Below are 22,975 nucleotides of genomic sequence, written 5' to 3' on the forward strand. Positions count from 1 at the left end.
GAAATCTCTGTGTGTAAATGCATGTCTCTCACACCCAAATTGCTCTCAACCCACGAACATACACACAGAAGACACACTTTTGTCAAAAAGGTATATTGCAAATACACTTTTTCACTTGTGCACACTTCCATAGAGGACCATAACTTACTGTTTCCAAGTCTGTCTGACTTTTGTCTCTTTCCATGTAAAGGCAGGTGCTAAAATGCGGTACTAAATAACTATTAGAGGAAGGGCAAGAGAAGGGGAGGAGAATAAGAGAAAATAGGAGAGCACTTCCCCAACAGTAGCAGAGAGACAGAGAGAGGGAGGGAAAAGAGGCGAGAGCGAAGGGAGAGCAGAGGAGCTTAGAGAGGGGATCTGCATTGTAAGTAGCTCTGAGAGCAGCAAGTGGTGGCAGTTTTTTCAACCTGTTTTTGTTTTCGTGAGAAAAGGAGCAAGAAGAACAAAGAGGAGAAGAGCCAATCAGAAGAACACACTTTTGAAAAGCCTGTGCTTTGTTTTTTTTTTTATAAAAAAGAAACGCCAAAGGAGGAGAGGGGAGGAGAGAAGCCGGGAGGAACACAAGGCAGCAATGGATAGCATAGTGGCTCAGCCTGACCCTGGGATGGCCTGGATTCACACACTGCTGCTGGCCTTCATCCAGCACACACACTAGGCTGCGAACGCCAGTGAGGTATAGTACTTAATAACCAGAAACAAGAACTCTCAAATGACGAATTAAGCAATCAAATCTACCTTAACTTTCTACCGTCTTCCCAGCAAATGTTATTGGAGAATTATGTAGCTGCGAGTGAAAGTTTTAGCTGTGCTGTCTGGCTGAGAGTTTAGGCTGTACTTTGTGAAAGAGTGACTGCAGCTTGTCAGGTGCATTGCCTTTATTTAACAGCATAAATGCTCTGAAAACATTTGTATACATTGTTTTTATATAGGATGGTGTATTTTCTCTACTATCATAAATAAAGACTTTGATAAGCAGATATTGTAGTGCTGAAATATTGCATTTGACAGTTGTATCACTGACAAATGCTGCAGATAGCCAACTATCCCGCTCAAGTATATACACGTATTGTGCCCATGAGATTATTAGCTTCTCTATTCATTTATTCCCTTTGAAGAAGTTGCTTCTTGCATCAGTAACGTTTCCAGCAGTTCCCTGGGCACTGAGCCTTAAATGTGATGGCTACAGTGAAGCAGTGAGTTGTTGCAGAGCAGGGCAGGTAAGTGCATGTCTGGAATATGTTAGATGAGGGGTTGTTAAAAACTGTACATGGCTGAAACTTGGCACGCAGCTCGCACACTCTGCTTGCTTCTCCTCTGTTGGATATTTTAGCATAATACTCAAACACATTTTTTGCCTGTAGCACCAGGCAGAGAAAAAGACTCTGATTTTGCTTTGTCTGAGTTTGCTTCTATGTAAATATTAGCCACTGCCTTTAAATGTGTAATTGTTCACGGTATGTGATACTTTGGAAGCTTCTTCTCATTGTGCTCCATGTCTGAAGCAGCCTCCACACCTTGTCTTAACATCTTCCAAACACCATCAGTATGTGGCTGAGCTGAGGTGAGGACTGCCTTTCTGTCTGAACGCCTGATGACTAAGTGTATTGTCATGTGAGATGACTGCTGTTGCTGTGTGTGTACGGATAGTCTGGTGATACATATTTTGACTGGAGCACAATAAAGTAGCTGTGAATATCTATATTATCTGATTTACTATGGTGGGTCTGACTTAAACGCATGTTAGACTTAACCCTAACCCCATCTGCATGTTGAGTAAATGTGTACCAGAACAAAGTATAAATCAGGACTTTGAACTTTTTTATTGCCATTTATGACAAGCGGGGGATCCCCTGTGTGATAGCAGACATCTGATAAGATTTTTCTGAAGAGTCATCACATTGGGAAGAAGAGATTTAGGATGACTGGTGTCCTTTGGTTGTGATTGAATTTGTCGCCTCCAGATTTAAATTCACTCTGCATGCCTGCTCACATCACATTCAAATTCATAAATCATCTTACCACAGGAACCCTCCCTCTTCCCATTTCCTCCTTCCCTCACAAAAACTATACATCTCGAGAGCACCTGCAAGATCACCTGCCACTCAGACAGCAGCTGTCTGAGCAAGTAAGTGTGTATGTGCCCGTATGTGCACTGTGGGAAAAACATCCACGATGCCCCACATCCCCCCTCATCCCAACTCATACCTCTCCGAATTTACCTTGCACGCAAATTCTTCCTGTGCTCATTATTAGGTTTACATCCATGTGCACACACGTGTGCAGCAGATACCCTTGCCATGACTGTTTTCCTGTAAACTGGGCTAATATCATGAGGCATCACTGACTTGAAACAACCTGCCATTTAAACATGAGTGAGACTGCTCTTTTAAGGAGACTCAGTCACTTTCTTACCCTTTTTGTTTGTGGCCTAGGTAGCAGCAGCTTTAAGAGTCTATAATAGCAGCCCTTGCCCCTGCACGTGTATCGCTGAGTTTCTGTGTTTGTCTCCTGCCTCCTCCTGCAATTTCAGAGGAATGAGCATGCCAAGTCATCCAGGGAATGTGGAAAAGTGTCTCTGTGTATCAGAGGGTCTCACCTATAATGGTAGCTGGATATGAACTTGTCTTGAAACCTAAACTTTAAAACAGACCACCTACTGACTTAAAGGCTTGTGCATTTTGTTAATATTAATACAAGTGCAATGGTTTTGATTTTTTGATAAAGAAGTTTGGTTTGTTAGGTAAGCATTCAGCTATAACTCCTTGAAAGCACACCTTTTCAGACAGCGGTGCACAGGTTCAGTCATTTATTGGTTAATCTGCTTGTCAGGGGATATTTGGCTCATGCATGAAGGTTAAAACCGACAGAATTTAGAAATTTGAGCCTGCGGTCATGTATGCTGAGCACACCTGTCTAGCGCTGTAGCCCTGAGGCTATTTCATATCATGACTAGGCCAATATAACACAGTGTGTGTTTCAAATTTTTACGCAAGATAATAAGTTTTCTTGTTTTGGAGGGTGAAGAATGCCTCTTCTCTAGAATATTTTTTCTGTGCCTCATCGCTCCTCTGAAGGAGAGAAAAAAGCTAAAACCAGGTGTTGCTCTCACATTAAGCAGCAGAAACTCCTTTTTTCTTCTTTTCACAGTCATTTAGCTCAGTATCAAATCATCCCTCTAATCCCAATGAGGCTGCTGGTATTTGGTTTTGAATAGTTTATAGCTTTAGGCCCTGGCTAAAAAGGAATCGTCTGTAGATGGTCATTCTTGGTTAGGTGTGTTCCACTTTTACTCGATCACATTTCAAAACAGCATATGACTTGTCCATACCTGTCCAGATAATAAAAGCAAGAAGTGGGGTAGGTGTGGGGAGGTGCTCGTGCTTCAAGGGGGAAAAGTGGATCAGAGACTTAGAAAAGAGTAACAAAGAGAGTGTGAGTGAAGACTTGAGCAGATGAATGTAAGAGATGCATCAGCAATTTTATATAAAGTAGGTCAGGCTTTTGAGGGCATCAGTAGCAAAGAATCAGATTGGAATCAAAGCGCTTCGACTGACAGTTTGAGTACAACAAACCCAGATTCCTACTTTTGAACAGATCCAGACCAGAAATGAGAAAACATTCAAATAAACCACAGCAGGGCCTTCTTTTAATGTCACTTCACTTCCCAACTAAAGCACTTTTTCTTTAGCTATTTAGGTGCTGAAGAAAATGAATAACTTGAAATACAACATTTAAAGGAAATGGTTGATGAAATTTTCTTGTTGTTGTTAACAAACTCCATCAAAAGAAACAAAGCCAGTCATTACCTTTGTACTTTTTTTTCCCCAAAATCTTGTGGTTCCCACAAAAAAAGGGCCTCGTAAAAAAGCCTTTAAAAAAATGGATCACAAATAGCAGTTAAATATTTTTCTAAAACAGTTGGGCGCTCTCAGGTTTAGCAAACATTAATTAGAAAACAAAACAGCATTTATTGGAGACTATTTTCAGAGGTGAGGTAATACTGTGTTTGGTGTTCTGGTGTTTACAGCATCAGGATGGTGTATGCAGTCAAACTACATGTTTATGGTAATGAAGGAACATGGCAGCCAGCACAACAATGGTATCACTCATGAGCTTTTAACATAGACTGTGCAAAGGATCACAACGTCACTGTTAAAAGTGAAGCCAATGAGGAGGTATCTTGAAGTGCTCTGACATGTTATTGTTATCGACAAGAGGTATTGTTCTTGGTCCTAAAAACCCCAGAGAAACACTTTCAAACCCTAAAGTTTTTCATGATGGCATTACATTGGCCTCTAGTTCTACTGTGATGAATCTAACTCACATGTTAAACAAGCGTCATTCGTGACTTTCTCTCATTTGAGCTATGATACCAAAATCAGAGGCAACCTGTGATATTTAAGTGATGTTGAGAAACTGGTCTATGCGTTTATCTCATTCAGGCTGGAGTACTGCAATGCCATCTTAGCTGGGTGTCCAAACGGTTTCCTGAACATGTTTCAGACTAGTACCTTCAGGAGAGATCCCAACTCTCCCTTTTTGGCATTTCTACATTGGCACCCGTTGAAGGTTAAAATACACTTTGGAATCCTCCTTACTACATGTAAAGCTATAAATGGCATTGCTCCAGATTTTATTAAAGGTCTAATAGTTTCCCACAACCCCAGAAGATCTTTTTACTCCATGACTACAGACTCACTTGTGGTTCCCCAAATTTTCAGGTCCAAAATGAAGGGCAGAGATTTCAGTTTTCAGGCCCCTCACCTGTGGAACCAGCTGCCAGTTTGGATCTAAAACTTGTGTACTGGAACAAAGCACAAAACTTACCTTATTGAAGTCACTGAACTTTTGTGCACTCCTTGTTTAATATTTTTTCTTTGGCTTTTTTAAAAATAGTTTTATTGCTATTATAGTTAATTGATTCAATCAGTGTGATCATTCTTTTACATGTTTATATTTTGTTTTTATTCCTTTCTCATTTTGATTTGCTTTAATAAGTAAAGCATAGTCAGTGGTAAGCCATAGAGCTGTGTGATGCAGAGCAACACAGTTTAACATGCTTTGCATGCATAGAAAATGTTGTTATGTTGTCATGGGACAGTTTAGTAAAATAACAGTACATTCCGTGTGTTGTTTTATTTGTGTCATGCAGAATCTCTAAATTTAATCCCTCAGTTTCTTATATGTGAAGATTGACTGCTCACTGTCTGCTTCATATCTATGTCAATTAAATATATCTGAGTTTTGGACTGTTGGTTAGACAAAAGAAAACTATTCCCTTCAACATTCAAACTTTATCATTCATACTTTTCTATGTTTAAATAAGGTGAATATTTAATCTCTTGGTTTTAACTTTTCAAATGTTAATATAACTTGCCAAAACATCCTAAATCAACTCTTCTCTTTTAAGAATCTCATTGTATACTGATAGCTATTGTCTGTCAGAAAGTACTGATTATGAGATTTTCTGGATTTACTACCCTTTGGATCCTCAGTTCTCCATCAACTTGGCAGCTTTTGCAACTTACGACAAAGCACCATAATTAGATCAGGTTATTTCCATAAGTTTTGTCAATAGGTCCTTTGTGCCTTTGTCGACCTGACTGTGTCTCTCCAGCGTATGAGCTTATCTGACTGCAGCTGTCATGGTGGAAGAGTGAGGTGAAGGAAGGGGGAGGTTAAAGGTCCAAAAGTTTTGGTGTTTACGTGTGAGATGGTCGCCATTTTTTCAGCCTTTTAAATGAGTGATTGCTGTTTGTCCTTTTCTGTTAGCAAGAATCCTGCCGGGCTTGACAAGGTCAGGAAAGGCCTCAGTGCTCCTTGTTGCTTTCAATCAGAGACGGATAGATACTCATGCACAAACTCTCATCCAGGTGGACCTTGTGTGGCAAAGCTTTGTGCAATTGTAAGCCCAGTTGTCAGCATGCACCCTCATGATGTCCCAGAAGGTCGTGGGCAAGTTGCCTGAGGCTTTAGAGTAGGATTAGGAGGACCCACACCATGTGTAAACATTTGGGTAGCCCTCCCACCAGCCTCCTCTGTAGCCTCTGGGGTGCTCACCTGTCTCTGTATGTGGAGGCTGGAAGATAAATGCATACCAAGGAACTCCAATAGCTGACACAACTGAGACATGTGATCGCACAAAGAAAATGTACCTCAGCTTGGCGCCTGGTGTGATTTCTCTGATTGAACTTCAAATTGTGAGTTTTTATTTACATTACATTATTACAGTACCAAATTTGTACTGCCTTATTTCAGAGAATGTATTGGCAATGTAAATTTGAAATGGTGAACAGAATTAAATTATATGTATCCTAAATTTCCATTTGCTCCGTCAAGACAGATCTTAAATGGAGTGCATTTCAAGTGGACCAGTAATGTCAAAAGTACAACTAACCAGAAGAAAAACATTTGGAGATACATTTCACCATTTCAAAACGCTTAAAACCTGCTTACATTTTTACAGTTTTATCAAAACAGTCCCAGTTGATAGTAATTGTTTTAATGTAAATTAAGTTATAATTTAAGTTAATAAAATTAGACTGAGGACATAAAGAACATAAAAGATATGGTTTGGAATTAAAAGTTAAAAACTTCTTTTTTGGCACATGAACAGAATCTCATCACTTTCCTTGTGCTGACAAAAAATGTTACACAGGCTAGTTTCACAAAAAACAGAGAGCTCAGGGAGAGTGGGTTTCCCAGAAGTGACACTGAATGATGTCATGTCTTGTTTCTGCAGACAATGCAGGGCTCTTTAGTCTACTCTTGGCAATTAGTGGTCTGATGTGACTGAGTTAAACTACGATCTCGCACATACACATGAGCCAGTCACACCACACTGTTAGGACACTCCAGTCTGTCTGACCAAACACACTAGACTTATGCTCATGGAGAGAAGTGTGTATGTGGTAGGCAAAAGAGCAAACTGCATGACATTCTAAAGAGTTTACTATTCTTGTGGTAAGACTGACAGATGTCCACTGAAAACAACCAAAAATTACAAGTAAGTAAAGTTAGGTTTCACATTCATAAGAAAAGTAGCAGTGCTCTGCTCTGAGACACTGGGGACTATGTACACTGAGTACCCTAATTGACCTCAGATCTCAGACAAGCTTAAATGAACCACACTAATGAGACAAAAAAAATAAAAATTTGATTGAACCAAACTGCTCAGATGTGAAATCTAAGGGGTATTTATTATGAAAGCAGACAGATAGACACACATCCCTAAAAAAAACTTAACAGTGTATGGATAACGGGGATGATGCTACAAGTTGGTTGAATGCTGATTGGCAGAAAGTAAACTTGAACTGACAGGGGCCAAGAACAAATTTCAAAACAAAGAGAAAGAAGTGCCAGAAATTATCAATAGCAAAGAAGCATGGGTGATAAGCTCAGGAAACAGCTGTACTGGACAATGTACATTTTTTTAAACACTGAGTTAAACTCTTTGTTAAAGCAGATCTTTGTCTTTTGACATCCGTGTCTTCCAAATCAGGGCAAAGCGCCGGAGCGGTTCATACCTCAGACTGTTCCACATATTTATGAGACTGTCCCCAGTTGGTGGCAAAATGCTATAACATGCAGACGAAGGTTTGCGAAGCTCCAGTGCAGAGAACTAGCAGAACCTTTCATTTAGAAAATTTAATTTAGAATCATTGCTCACATCAACATACCCTATGCAGCTAGTTCCGCAGAGCAAGACCAGAGCAACGTATTCTTTGATTAGCTTTCCTGGGGATTTTTTTTTATTTGCAGATTAATAAGCTTTTAGTTAATAAAAAACACAACCTGATCATCTGAGCTGTGTATTTTAAATTTTAGAAATTTCAGGGTGGAGGCAAACTATGAAGTGTTTTGTCAGGATTAGTAAAATTTTAAAGTAAAATGCAATTCGGGTGAGAATTGAGATATGAAGATATGTAGCTGCCATGTTTTGTGAGCTTAAGAATCAGAGGAAATATTCAATCTCAGTCAGACTTGTCAAGGAGATGTTCATCTTTATGTTATGTTTATGTTAAGGTATGTTAATGTCTGATCAGTTAAAGCAAGCAAATATCTACTACCATCTTTACAACAGTGGTTGCCATGACGCTCCCAAACATTATAGTAAACAGCATGGAAATGTCTTCATAAACCACAATCAGCTTCTGCAATGAATCTATTTGTTTTAACATCTTCTTCTCCCCCCCGGCAAATACTAAACAAACTTTAATTATGTGATTACACACCATTTGGTTCTGTTGAGGAGCTGAATCAGCAGTGGATTTATGCTCACATCCATGTGATATACTCCATTAAAGGATTATTCTGAGACCTTTAAAATGAAAAATACCACAATTGATGATGCTCCTCATATGGCTGCTGGCATTAAAGTCATGCCAGAGTGCCATTCATGAACTTCTATACGCAGACACGGCGTCTTAGAGAAGCCTAGTGAAATTACAGGGAAAACTCTGGCAGCAAAGTCCATAACAATCACAAATAACACCCTGCTATGACAAGGGAAATTACACGTCTTTGGAATTGAAATTTTAATAGCATGATATAATTGTATCAGTGTGAGGAATGTGCAGATTAGTTGGATGCTTTCATGTTTTGGTAAACATGGTAGTGAGGCTTGTTGTAAGTTCTTAGGCTCTTTGAGGTTCTTGATCAAATAAGAGGATAACTAATTTTTTACTAAGAGTGTGTTGATTTATGATGACTTGGCTGTTGGTGGAGGATTATGTAAACATTGATTTATTAAGATTGTGACGTGATTATGGCAGTATAGACTCTTTTTTTGTCTTGAAAATGCACTGTAAATATTTAGTATTTGATCTCACATGACAAGCTATACATAAAGGTAAGTCAAGATTAAGTAATGCAGCATATACAGCAGGATTATACCATGAGCAGAAAGTAATCACATGCAGACACCAATAAGCTTGAGTCATTATACGGCAGTGGTCTGGATGTATTTATATGGCTCACTGGCTGCACTATATGAGTGGATCAGTATAAGCAGTTCCCACACCCTCTCGGGTGTCCTGTGCTCAGGGCAGCCTGGCCCAGGTACACAGATAAAGGCTGCCTTTGTTTGCAGCAGGGAACAGGTAACCATTTGTGCCTGCCTGTGTGTGTGTCTGTGTGTGCGTGTGTTTGCGTATGCATGCAGACGTGTGTTTGTGTGTGTGTGTTTAAGAGAAACAGAGAGAGATAGGATTGACTGGCTTGCCTACCTTTGCCGCGAGAGCAGGTGGGGCTTTTCAACGACCTCATATTCACAGCGTTCGGCACATGTGCAACCGATAACAGGAAAGGTAAACTGTGATTTCCAGTTTGTGATTCCTCAGGCAAACAAGGAATGTTGTATATAAAGATATATTTTAGGAGAAGAAGCATTAATGTATGTTTTAATCATCTTAAAATGTATCAATTGTATAAAGGTTTTTATTTCATTAAAAGACATATATGCAGTATCTCATTAATAGTCTGTCAGTACGAAAAAAAATTCTTGGTTTCAAATAAAATTGCATGACTTGTAGAATTCAATCACTGTCAGCAGAGATACTATAGTGTGAACAAAGTTATAAAATAGATAAAAAAGTTAACAATTAACTGTCAGGCTCCTCTGTTTAGCAATAATTATGTATTTTGAATTGAAGTGTGCTCACAGATGCCAGTATGCAGACAAAAAGAAGTTTTAAATGTAGTTTTGACAGATATCACTATCTCACAATACTACTTCAACAAGGCCTATCGTCCAGAAATGTTTGTGTCAAGTAATCTGCAACTCATACAAATAAAGAATGAAAAAAGCTAAACAAAACGTGAGACAACTGCTTAACCTAAAGTTGCATATTGAGTATGTATTTGGTTTTGTTTTAGCACCTTATGAACATATAGAAATAAAAAAAAGGGACCCCCGGAGGAAAATAACACTGAAAGCGGTTTATTGTGGTCAAGCTTAAGATGCTAATGGATAAGCTAAGTGTTACATAACCCAGTGCTGGTAACAAAAATGCCAAAAAACGTTAACTACACATGAAATACAGAGTTAGTTTGGGTCTTATAGTCTTAGAAACCAAAATTGTATTTACAATAGATCACAAAAAGCATAGAAAAGGGGAAAGTGAGACCTTTTACTGTTTCAGGAAAAACAAAAATATTTGCTCATCTCAAATTTGATGGCAACAACACAAAAGAAAGATGTTTGGATGGGGCAAGAAAAGGCTGGAAAAACAGCTAGTGCTAAAAAGAAATATGTTGCGACTAATTGGGTTAGTTGTCAACAGGTCAATAATATTACTAGTTATCAACAAAAAAAACAACCTTAATGAGGCAGAGTCCCTCAGAAGTAAAGATGGAGAGAGGTTCAGCAGTTTGCAAAAAAATGCTTCGACCAATTGTAGAACAATTTCAGAATAATGTTCCTCAACTTAAAATTACAAAGATTTTGAATATTTCATCATCTAGAGTTCAGAATTCCATAAAAAGATTAGAAGAATCTGCACATTTGTGTGCAAGGGACCCGGTCGTGAATCAGTACTGAATGCCTGTGATCTTCAGACCCTCAGGCAGCACTGCATTAAAAACAGACCATGATTCTGTCATGGAAATCACTGCATGGGTTCAGGATCACTTCCAGAAATCACTGCCTGTGAACACAGTTCACTGTGCCATCCACAAATGTAGGTTAAAGCTCTATCCAGCAAAGCAGAAGCCCCTGTCCTCTTTAGTTAAAAAAAAGCCTGTGTGTCTGATGGTATGGGGGTACATTAGTGCTGATAGCAACGTGCACATCTGGTGAGGCACCATCAATGCTGAAAGATATATACAGGTTTTAGAGCAAAATATGTTCTCATCCACATATTGTTGTCAGGGAAGGCCTTGCATATTTCAGCAACACAATGCTAAACCACATACTACATCTATCACAACAGCATGGCTTTGTCGTAGAAGAGTCCAGGTGCTGGACTGACCTGCCTGCAGTCGAGATCTTTCACCAGCTGAAAACATTTGGAGCATCATGAAACGCAAAATACAACAAAGAAGACCCAGGACTGTTGAGCAGCTAGAATCCTATATCAGACAAGAATGGACAACATTCCTCCCCCAAAGGTCAAGCAACTGATCTCTGCAGTTCCCAGACTGTTGTTAAAAGATGCTACACAGTGGTAAGCGTAGCCCTGTCCCAACTTTCTTTTAGTTGTATTGTTGCCATCAAATTGAAGATGAGCTCATATTCTTAATGATAGAGCAAAATACCTTACTTTCAGCAACTGTCAGGTTCTGCTTTTTTGAGATTTGCAAATCACTGCATTCTGTTTTATTTACATGCTTTAGACTTTCCCAACTTGTTTGGAGTTGGGATTGTATAACAGAACCACCTGGGGGCAGCCTGTTAGAAAGTGACAAAATGGAAAAAAAAGATAAAAGCCTCACTCTGTATCCCGCTCTGTGCATATGATGCTATATGTGCTGTATGTCAGTGTCCCTTTACCAGGTGTTTAAGCCAGAAGTTGAGGATTAGCTGTTCAGGAAGCTGGAGGGTAAAAAGAGACTGAGCTCCACTGGTGTGTGTTTAAAGAGCCTTCAAGGACATCTAACTTTACGACCACTGCTGGATTTTAACAGGCGCTCACTGTAAATATTCAAACAGAAAAGGTGCCTGCTATGTAACGCGGGCTCAGGATGGTAAACTAAAAAGCTGAGTGATAGCTCAGTATGAATCTCAGGTAAAAGGTGAGAGTGCTGAGGATGAGCTCTCTTCCTCTGTCTGTCCTTCTGTTGTGGTATTCTGTCTGGAGTTGATGTGTTGCTGTGTGTGCCGAGATGTTAAATACAGGGGCTGAATGCTATGTGGAGAGAAGTCTTTAATTAGAGCAGGAAGACACAGCTCAGGAGACACATAAGACTTCAGTGTGTGTGAAGACTGGTCTTGACTGTTAAACATCCTGCATGTGTTCATAGTTTCTTGGTTTAGTCCAGAGTTGTCTGTTTAGTGAGTATGCCTTTGTGTGAGGTTTCATCGTAAATGAAGCCTCCTGAAGCCACTTCCATGAGCGAAACATCCACTGACAGCATGAATAATTCATTAAGCTTTGATAGAAACTCACTGCTTTTCATTCTAACAGAGAATACTGTGAAAGTATGTGGTGTAAGCAACAAGCTGACCAGGCTTGATTACAAAATATAGTGGCTGGTTGCTGTTTTGGTTTCTTCTTTTCTGAACTGAAGAAACCTTTCAGATGAGAGGTAAAACGTTTTCAAGAATCAAGAAATAGAAGTCCTGTTGCCCTTGGTCATGCTCCTACAATTACCATGACCTGGATGACTTAGAATCTACACCGACGTCTAATGCTCAAGTCTGTTTCTTGAGGAAGAACATGTGTACTCCTTTGTTGCATTTACATGGAAATACACACATTTTTCTAAAAAGTCATTTAGAAATACTATGTTTCTAAAGTGCATTTTGGTCCACATTCACAAAACTTATTTTTGGTAGTACACTTATTTGGCAGCATTACCCAGTCTTAATTTCCCTATTTTAAAAGTCTCAGAACAAGACCAGGACCCACATGTTATTCATAGATTAGCTTTTGCACTTCAATTCAAACATAACAAGTGACATAAAAACCTGTTCTTCCAGTTTGATCCACTCAAAAAAGCTGAGATGTTATGTACAATGTGAATAGAAACAGAATACGTTACATATGCTCAAATGTCTCAGAATTAGGTTAACTGGCAACAGGTCGGTAGCATTTTTGGATTAAAGACCATCCAAAAGTCTTTCAGAAGGAACTTTAGGCAAAGTCTCACAACCTTGTGGCAGAGTGTGAAAGGAAAAGAATTCAGAGGTTTGAGAATCACATTAGACAACATAAGATCATATAATGCAGATGTTAATAGTAATCTCTAAGACCCAAGTTTTGAATTTGTTTGCATTTTTAATTTCTCTTGGTTACTTGAGATGAGTAGGATGTGATGCGTTTCAAATCTAAGCTCTGTCTTTCAACAAGAAAAATTCTGTCCTCATATGGTCACCATGAGTTCCCATATTAGTAATATTTAGAGAATCTGTACACAAGGGACAAGGCTGACAACTAGTAATGAATCTCTGGGATCTTTGGGCCTTTGGGGAGCACTGCTTTAAAAACTTCATTCTGTGGTGAAAATTCCTGAATGAAGTCTGGAACACTATGAAAATCATTACCAGTGAACACAGTTTGTCACTGCATCCACAAGTTCAAGTCAGAACTTTGCAACCTTAAATAAATGTTTGTAAGCAAGATCCACTAATGGCACCACTTTCTCTGGGCCTGAGCTCTTTTTAAATTAACCGACACAAACTGTCGGTTAATTTACTTTTTGGAAAGCTTGGACACCACAATATACATTTAAAAAAACAATAACGTTTCTACATTTTGAATGTTGTCTGTTCTGTCAAATTAGAAATTGACTACTTTTTATTTGCAAGTCATTACATTCTGTTTTTTATTGTTTATTTATTTTACACAACATCCCAAAATCTTCAGAAAAGAGGTTATACATGTCTCAGCGAGTAAATCCAGCCCACAACGATAGTTTTCCTTGCGGTTTTACAGTATTTACTTCAGAACAGCATGACATTTTAGTCTTTTGTAAAAAATTATTTTAAAAAGACCATTCCATTAACATTGAGGGAAAATACTAAGATCAAGGTTCAGGTTTACTGTCTTAAAATATTCTTGCTTTTTAAAGGCACCAGTGTACTTTAATAAATCATTATTTTTCCCTGTATGTTGTTGCAGCTCCCATGTGCCTGTTGAGCCATGCTCCCTGGGTATGGATTCTCATCTTTTCCTAATTTCCAACCCCACCTTCACGCTTTTCACTGCCGAAGAGAAAGGCCCAGTATGTGGATCCCAGGCTCAGCAGAGTCCCAGGCTGCCAGTGAGACCCAGGAGGGCAGGCCTCTCCTGCACCCGTGTCATCACAAACATGTCGCTGTTTGCCAGCAGGAAACGTTGGCTTTTATTGAACTACAACCATCAACGTCTCCAAAATTAAACGGCTTTGGCTCTCCGAGACCAAGCATTACTTCAGATGCACAACGAACAGCGTGCTCTCTGCCACTGAATGGTTTTAGACAGATGCTAAATGACCTGAATGACATGCAGAGGGGCTGCCACAGAGAAGGCAATGACCAAGAAATAAATTTGAACTCTCCTACACGTACTGAGGGTGATGTTGAATATCAAAATGGCATCAGGACTTCTTTGCATGAGCAAACTGAGAAACCACGAACGGTCACAACCGTTTGTCGTCCTCTCCACGCAGCTCTCAGCCTCCCTCTGTCCCTTCCCCTGTCCTCTCTGTACACAAACAGAGACTCCTGGGAATCTCAGTTATGTTGTTCCCCATCCTCACCTGAATATCCGGGGTTTCAGGGCCCATACTCCTGCCAGCCACAGAGGAGAACTTCACAGGGGTCACTGAAAGAGAAGTCTATCCGTGAGTTCATTGAAAAAAGCAGGCTTTGCAAACTCTTAACATGTTTTCTCTTAATCAAACAAAGTTTTTTTTTCTTGTCCTCAGGGCGAAAGATGCAGGTTTATTCACCTGAGAGCCCGAGCGATGAATCAGTCGGTAGCCCAATTCTCGAGGCGGATTACATCTTTCCTGGACCGTTTGCAACTTTCCTGGAGGAGGACCTCAGTGGATTATCCTCCCTGGAGGCATTTTCAACTCCTTCATCCACGGACGGTGCTGCAGATCTCCCAAGCCTCAGTCAGGAAGATATTTTTAATGTACACTCAGAACCACTGCAGATAATAGAGGACTTAGAACCAGGAGTGCTGGAGGAGAGTGGGAGCATAGAGACATCACTTCCCTCAGGAGGAACCTTTTTGTCCCGCAGCCGTCAAGGTGACCAGGAACGGCGGCGCTTCTCAGCTTCAGAGCTAATATCAAGACTGCAGCTGTCTCAGAGGAAGAACTCGTTCACCTTGAAGCTTGGGAAGTCGCTGTCGGCTCGGGTGGCCTCAAGGGACAGACAGAGCTCCAACAGCGTCAGCCCCAACCCTGACAGTGAGTGGACTGTAGAGTCTGCATGTTGGTATCAGTTCACTGAGAGGTAGTCCAGGTGGAGCCTAAGAGGTCAATCAGACAAGGACTTAATAAGGCAACGACCACAAAACAGCTTCAGTGTTGCAGAAAAGCCCCTGTTTGAGCATTGGAGCCCCATTCTTCCAAAAGAAATATTTCCAAGCCCTGTAATAATAATAATCCTCCACACCCCATTCAGCTCAAAAACACAAAAGAGAAGCTTAAATATAAAATAAAAAAAATATTATTTCCATTTTCAAGCATTTTTCCCTTTATTTAGTTAACAAAATAAGTCTCAAAATTTCAAGATCTGTTGTCAGTATTCTAGATACAACTTTAACAATTCTTTAGTTAGTACAGTTTTCTATTTCATGGAAAACACCAAAAAGAGCACGTTTGTGAGAAACAGCTAACAAAGTCTACCTTGTCTTAGTCAGTGAACACGTGGTAAACACTGCAAGTCATCTCTCAAAAGATATACTCAAGGATCTTAGACTAGCAATTATGCGATGAGCTGGCTCATGAGTACGGTGAGCTGCAGATGCAAGGGTGGCAATCTAATGCAACGCTCAGCAGGCATGCCTTTTCTCCACACCTCCGCAGGTGCTGCCAGTTTGAGAGTGTTAGTCAAATCCAAACATCAGCAGACCTGATTTGAAGTAGTGGCTTCTGCTTTTAGAGGAAAAATGTAATATACAGACATATCACTCTACCAGTCATCTCAAGATCTCAAGTCATCTTGTTTTTATTATCCATAGATAAGTCAAACTCCAGGCACCGCAGCTCAGGAGGCTCTAGTGATAGTGACCCCCACAGTCCTGTCGGACTGCCACCCTCACTGCCCAGTAGTGACAATGGGATGGCTTTACATCGCTGGAGCACAAAACTAGGGTAAGACGTAGCCAAGTTTTCTACACAAAATCTGTAAAGATGTAACATCATATGCTCATTTAATTTCACATTTTCTTCACAGAATGCGAAAGAAATCCATCGAGGAGGACGTGAGCATACTTCCATCTGTTAATTGCTCAAACCGACTGTCACGTTTTTTACCGAGTTGTACGTTTGCCCTAATGGGTTTCTCCTTTTCCATAAATCATTTAGACAAAGTCTTGCCAGCTCTTTCCTGGAACAACTTTTGTGTGTCAATTGTTTGATTTTGCAGCAATCCTCTACCAGGAATACAGCGACGTTGCCATCAATAGAGAGATCCAGAGGCAGCAAGGGAAAGAGCCAGGCACAGAGGAGGAGGGGCTCAGGGATGAAGGCTCAGATGGGACACCGTCTCCATCCAATCTGTCACCATCCAGCTCCTTTCGTTCCTCACGAGGTTCTGCTTTTGCACTGTGGCAGGACATACCAGATGTTCGAAGCAGTGGTCGACTTGACAACTTCAGCAACGAGGAGAGAAAACTACAGGAGGTAAATAAGAGGTTGACCTGCCTTTTCATTTACTGGGATGGAGCCAAGAGTTGGCCAGGATTGGCTATGGCTTTCCATGGCCATCGAATGTAGCACAATTCACTTTTTTGAGTATAAAAGCTAAATACAGTAGAAACTACGGTGGCTGAGAGGTACAAAACACTTTTACAATTAAAAAAACACATTAACAAATTATTTTAAAAAACCACTAACAAATTAAAAAAAAAAAACACTAGCAATTAAAAAAAAACACTAACAAATTAAAAAAATAAATAAATTAAAAAAAAATCATTTTAAGAAACAAATTAAATTTTAGGAAACAAATGTATTTTTGAAAAACAAGTTTTAATTTTTAAAAACAAATTTACATTTTAGGAAACAAATTCACATTAAAAAAATGACATTTTAGCAAAAAAATAATAATACATATTTGGGAAACACATTTACATTTAAAAAAAAATGTAACACAAAACTACAAGTGGTAAACCGGCTGAAATTTACTCCACAAAAAGGGCAACACATTGTTCAGTCAGCATAAACTTAAGAAAAAACTACAAATTCAGTTGCTTGTACTACAAGTTTGGGTCACCATGACGTTACGTCAGGCCTTTAGGACCTTTCTGTCTTCTATTAATTTGTTTTTCGCTTTGTAACTGTGTTTTGCCACTTGTAGTTTTGTGTTGGCACTCGTTTTTAAAAAAAATTTAAATGTGTTTCCCAAATATGTTTTTTTTGTTGCTAAAATGTATTTTTTTATGTGAATTTGTTTCCTAAAATTTAATTTGTTTCTTAAAATGTTTTTTTTAAAATTTGTTAGTGTTTTTTAAATATTATTTGTTAATGTGTTTTTTGAATTGTAAAAGTAATTTGCACTTAAGAAACAGTAAAAAGAAGCATAAAAAACAATACTAACCAATCACGCACCCTATCAGATCCCAACTCAAACCCATATCACATATATTTATTTATAGATTTAGACCATGTCTAATTTAAGTTTCTATAGATTCTCAGTTTGACTGCTCCAGATCTCCGGGAACTTGAAACACTGTGTCTTTCTTGCCTTAGGCAAAGTTTGAGCTGGTAACGTCTGAGGCGTCATACATTCGTAGTTTGACAATTGCGGTGGACCACTTCATGTTGTCCCAGGAGCTCGCTGAGTGCCTTGGAGCTCAGGATAAGCAGTGGCTCTTCTCAAAGCTGCCTGAAGTCAAAGATGTCAGTGAGAGGTGAAGTGACATGCAGCTGATTGCCTTTAAGTCTGTGTTTAACCGCTCATACCATCTCTCTTTCTCTAAGCATACTTTCTCCACACACATTGTCTATAGGTTCCTTCAGGATCTGGAACACAGGCTGGAGGAAGACATTCTCCATTTTGACGTGTGCGACATTGTCCTTGATCACTGTCCGGCTCTGCGAAGAGTTTATTTACCTTATGTAACCAACCAGGCTTATCAGGAACAGACATACCAGCGACTGTTGTGAGTAACAGTTTTTACTGTATTTTAAATGTATCATCTATTAGAGATCTGAGCACACATCGTGCATAAAGTTCAATTGTTGTGTGCTGGAAGTCCAACATTTTCTGTGAGGATATTCAAAGGTTATGTTACACCTGCATTACTTAACTGGCAGGTGGCTCATCTTGAGTAAGCTGAACATTTTTTTTCTCAGGGTAAAAAGCACGCTGGAACTTTGATTCACTTTCATTAAAAGTCATTGAGAGGTTGCTATAAAATGTCCTTGCCTTGTCCTCTCAGGCTCGAAAACCCTCGTTTCCCAGGCATCCTGGCCCGCTTGGAAGAGGACCCCATCTGCCAAAGACTTCCTCTGACCTCTTTTCTAATCCTCCCTTTTCAGAGGATCACACGACTTAAAATGCTGGTGGAGGTACATGATTAAACACTCAAAGCAGAATTCATGTTCACACTTAAAGCCATGTCAAACGAAGCTGCAAAACGAGAAAATACTAGGACTGGCTAAGCAGTTTGCAGCAGCGTTTCTTTCTTTCTTTCTTTTTTTCCCACAACAACATGTGACAAAAGTATTGTTTACTCTTTACACATCTTCAAAACCATCTTTATTTTTTAGAATATCTTAAAGAGGACAACACCAGGCTCTCGAGATGAGGACACTGCTACGAAAGCTTTCAATGAGCTAAAAAAGGTGGTGATTATCATCTCTAATAGCCAGTTGGATGAGTACAAGTATAACAGTAATACAGTAATAACCATGTTGGTGTGTGTCTTCTTAGATCATCAAAGAATGTAATTCCAGTGTGCAGTCAATGAAGAGGATGGAGGAACTCATCCACTTAAATAAGAAAATCCACTTTGAGGGCAAGGTGACTGAATTTTGACTGTTCATTCTGAACTTTTGTCAGTGTTCATGTTTCTGATGTGATTTTTACACTCTGTAACTCTGTCTCTTTGCAGATATTTCCTCTGATCTCTCAGTCCCGCTGGCTGGTGAAACATGGTGAACTGTTGGAAGTGGACACTCAGATGATGAGTATTTCTGGATCAAAGCTCAAGCTGCCCACAAAGCCTGTGTACCTCCACTTGTTCAATGACTGCTTGCTGCTGTCCAGGAGGAAGGAGTGAGTGATCCAAACACAACTAGCTGAAATAGTGCTCTATAAAGACGTGAAAAAAAAACATTGAATGCCTGTTTTGCTTGCCACGTGAGCGTGTTGGACAAGTTCTTTGATCACTGCGATGATTTCTATGAGCTTTGATAAGACATCCGCAGTCTGAGTCTGAGCCATAGAGGCAAAAAATATATCAAACACAAGATAGAATTCTTTTGATTATTTGAAAGATTTCCTTTGCACATTTTTATCTCGTTCATTTATTTTTTCGTTTGCAGTCATTTAAAAAACAAGAGGTAATGCACAGAGTCAGAACAGCAAATCAGGTTTTTACTGTTTTTACCCTTCCATAGACAAGAAGGGACTCTTGTTGTTTCCACAAATGTTTCAGCTATGACTGAAAGTTTAGACTGAAAACCCTTTGTATCTCCAGATGACTTATGAACACCTTCTCACAAGATAAGGAAATTACGTCTGTAAAAAATATCTCAATTTAAGAGCTTTTGAAGAGGAAGAAAAATGTTTTAAAAAAAAAGATCATTTCAAAATCTGGTAATTAAAATCAAGTTGCTAGTTTCACTTGATTTGGGAAATATTTTGGAAGTTTGATTTTTAATCAAAAAGTAAGTGCTGTGCACACTGTACAAAATATGATTAGACAACAGCTGTTACTGCAGATTTGTCATTGAAAACCATTGAAAACCATTATGTCCAAGGAATGTGTCTATAAGTTTTAATAGAATCAAGACTTGTGGACATGTATTACATATATTAAAATGTATTTGAACAGAGCAGTGGAAACTGGATTGCATAGGTTATTGTCATGTAAACTTGTCACATTTGTTTTCATACAAATCCATGCAGCCAAATATGAATTGTCAACTTTTAGCGTGTGTACACATCAGCATTAACTTGAATGAGATGTGTCTGATCAAGATATCCCTGAAGTATTAGCACTATCTGAGTAATGTAAGATCAATAAATTCCTTAAATGATCCTGAGGTAAGACTTTGGATGATGGATTTGGCAGTTTCTGACAAAATGTTGAAAACAGGTTTTCGAGAAAAAGAGAAAAACTGTAACAAAGAGATGAGGAGCAATGATGCAGATACAAACGCTAATACAAAAGGGTTTAAAAAATGACATGCTATGACTTTTGAGGTTCAGTGTCATACCTAGCAATATACCATTTCCTGTTGACAGTAAAATGACACGTCTTTCCTTTCCAGTACTTGGAAGTTCATGGTGTTTGTACATGCCAAGATTGGAGAGTTGAAAGTGAAGGATCTCAGTCAGAAGCTGCAGGGTATCTCAGGCTTCATCTTCCACCTGCAGCTGTGTGAAGGGCAGCACCTCAAACATCAGATCCTGCTCAAATCACACACTGAGTGAGTAACATCACTCTGTCAAATCACTTCTCAACAGTGATTCTTCAGGTCACTCTAACTGCCCTCGTTGGCTCTGTGTCCATCAAGGAGCAGCAAGCAGAGGTGGATCACTGCAATGTTCCCATCTGACCCACTTGAAGACATAGAGCAAGCCAGTGAAAATGAGGGTCAGTAGAGTTCACAGGTGCACAATTAATCAGCATAAACCTCTTAACCCTCTCATCCAAGCTTATTCTACTCTCTCCTCTTGTAGATATATCCCAGGTTCAGTGCATCAAAAGCTACCAGGCACAAGAGCATGATGAGTTAACGCTGGAAAAAGCCGACATTCTTCATGCTAAAACCATTACATGTGATGGTAAGAATTTGGAAAATTTTCTTTTTTCAGATAAACTGCATTCCAACTTAAATTGGAAAGTTGATCAAAGCAGTTTATGTGTATAAGATGTGTAGTTGTGGGTTTGATATCTAAGGGCTAATGTGTTTCACCAGGCTGGGTGGAGGGCATCAGACTGTCGGACGGGGAGCGGGGCTGGTTCCCCAAATCCTACGTGGAGGAAATCACAAGTCGCAGTGCGCGTCTCCGCAACCTCCGAGAAAATATCCGCATAAAATGTGTCACGCAGAAACTGAAAGGGGAGGATTAACCATTTTTTACTGCAAAGAGTCCATGTGGCAAATGTGCATTTCAGCGTTTTTAAGCTTTGGGATTTTTGTTTTAATTTTAGATGGATGTGGGGCTGGTGTGTAGCGTGCTGGTGCTAAAACAAGCGAACAGGTTTCGTCATTCTTTGCATGGTTTATAAACTCAGCAATTTCCTTTAGCAAGCCAGAGAGAATGCAAGGCTTTTAATGCTAATATCACATTTTAGTTTAAAGAGGTTTTTAACCAGTAAGTCTGTAGACAAAAGTTCACATCCGGAATATTTTAACAGTTTTGCTACACTGAAGTTTTAAAATTTTTAGATCAGTAATGCTTCGTCTGAACAGGTCTGACAAGTCTGACAACAAGTTAAAAAAACAATAGAAGGATGTCATTTTCCAAAATAGGCTAGAATCTCCTTAAAACTGTCTGCAGCGGTGTGAGAGGAAATTAATATCTGCTTAAATTTAATTTCCATGATTGAATCCATCCAGTGGTGCATTACTTATTTCTGGTCATCCTGACATAATTTATCCCTCTGTCCCAAAGACATAATCATGTGTTCAAAATCTGTAATTTATGATTACTTCCAGGGTGACACGTTTCTCCATTATCAGCAATATGAGCTGTTCTTTTGAGCTGGTCTTACTCACATCATCATGCTCCGTAAACATAAACCAGAGCTCCAACCATGTATTATCCATTCATTTTCTATACTGTCAATCCGTCAGTTGGGTTGTGGAGCCTATCCCAGCAGTCATTGGGTGAAAAGTGGGGTACACCCTGGACAGGTCACCAGTCTATCACAGGGCCACATAGAGACAAACAACCACACTCTCTCACTCCTAAGAACAATTTAGAGTCACCAATTAACCTAGCATGCATGTTTTTGGATGGTGGGAGGAAGCTGGAGTACCTGGAGAGAACCCACGCATACATGGGGAGAACATGCAAACTCCACACAGAAGGGCCCCAGGCGGGGATTGAGCCTGGAACCCTCTTGCTGTGAGGTGATGGTGCTAACCACCACACCACTGTGCAGCCCAACCATGTATCAGCAGTGCACCCCTGCTTAGAACTTTTGTGCTTGTCTGTTTTTAAAAGATTTACATCCACATTATAGGCCACAACACAGTCAGTTGATGGTAAGCCAGAGAAAGCGCAAACATATTTGACTTTTCAGGACATTTTCTGATTGTGAACAGAAGAAAATAAATCACACTCTGTGCCCTTTAAAGCAGGGAACATATTCTACTTCACACAAACTAATTTCTAAACTTTTGTCCCAGTTTAGCACCAGTTGAAAAATGTTGTGTTTTACTAATAACTGAATGAAACAGTGCCCTCACATGCTAAGCACTAACTCACTTTTAGGTCATCGTCATTCGCCTACTTTCACTCGGTCAGTGTGAAAACCCCCAAATGATTGAAAGCGCAGTGTAACTGAGCTGAGACCCGCTGTTAATGGACCACTATAATCATCATTAAAGTGTAAACTCTTCCAGTGGCACATGACATGTTTATGACCCTACAGTTTTTTAGAGATAAGTTGTTAGTTGTAATTTAAATGGTTGCTGCTGCAGCATGTGTATTTATATTCCTCTAGATTCTCATGTAAATGTACTTTACTGTAGGTGGCTTCATGTATAAAGAGTAGAAAGTGGTTCATTCATGAGTGTAATTTATATGAACAAAGATTTTACAAATACTATTACATTTCATAGGCGTAAACTTTGCAGTCGGTTTTAATTCTGATGCCACAATGAATATAAATGCTGTCATACACTGGATGTTCACTGGGTTTCTGCACCCTTCTGTAAATGTTTAACCACTGAAATAAATACAGATACTTACATC

General features: G+C 39.5%; 1 protein-coding gene across 1 annotated transcript; it reads left to right on the forward strand.

Moving 5' to 3' along the window:
• The first annotated feature begins 271 nt into the window (after positions 1 to 271).
• arhgef19 (Rho guanine nucleotide exchange factor (GEF) 19) lies at positions 272 to 22,973 on the forward strand. The gene is made up of 16 exons (XM_072366253.1): positions 272 to 673; positions 13,782 to 14,484; positions 14,569 to 15,060; positions 15,837 to 15,969; positions 16,052 to 16,137; positions 16,244 to 16,500; positions 17,566 to 17,726; positions 17,826 to 17,978; positions 18,258 to 18,387; positions 18,589 to 18,663; positions 18,752 to 18,841; positions 18,933 to 19,096; positions 20,317 to 20,475; positions 20,563 to 20,642; positions 20,729 to 20,833; positions 20,968 to 22,973. The coding sequence occupies exons 2-16, from the start codon at positions 13,803 to 13,805 to the stop codon at positions 21,120 to 21,122; spliced, it is 2,922 nt and encodes a 973-aa protein (XP_072222354.1). The 5' UTR covers positions 272 to 673; positions 13,782 to 13,802; the 3' UTR covers positions 21,123 to 22,973.
• The last annotated feature ends 2 nt before the right edge of the window (positions 22,974 to 22,975 follow it).

The sequence above is a fragment of the Leuresthes tenuis genome, unplaced genomic scaffold, assembly GCF_036924035.1.
Source record: "Leuresthes tenuis unplaced genomic scaffold, fLeuTen1.0.hap1 SCAF_16, whole genome shotgun sequence".
Lineage (NCBI taxonomy): Eukaryota > Metazoa > Chordata > Actinopteri > Atheriniformes > Atherinopsidae > Leuresthes > Leuresthes tenuis.

Bases quoted from the DNA above. Each gene is read 5' to 3' on its own strand.
- arhgef19 (XM_072366253.1), top strand. From the start codon at position 13,803: ATGCTCCCTGGGTATGGATTCTCATCTTTTCCTAATTTCCAACCCCAC. The intron at 18,842-18,932 runs GTGACTGAATTT...GTCTCTTTGCAG, and splicing joins AAATCCACTTTGAGGGCAAG to ATATTTCCTCTGATCTCTCA. The intron at 19,097-20,316 runs GTGAGTGATCCA...TTTCCTTTCCAG, and splicing joins CTGCTGTCCAGGAGGAAGGA to TACTTGGAAGTTCATGGTGT.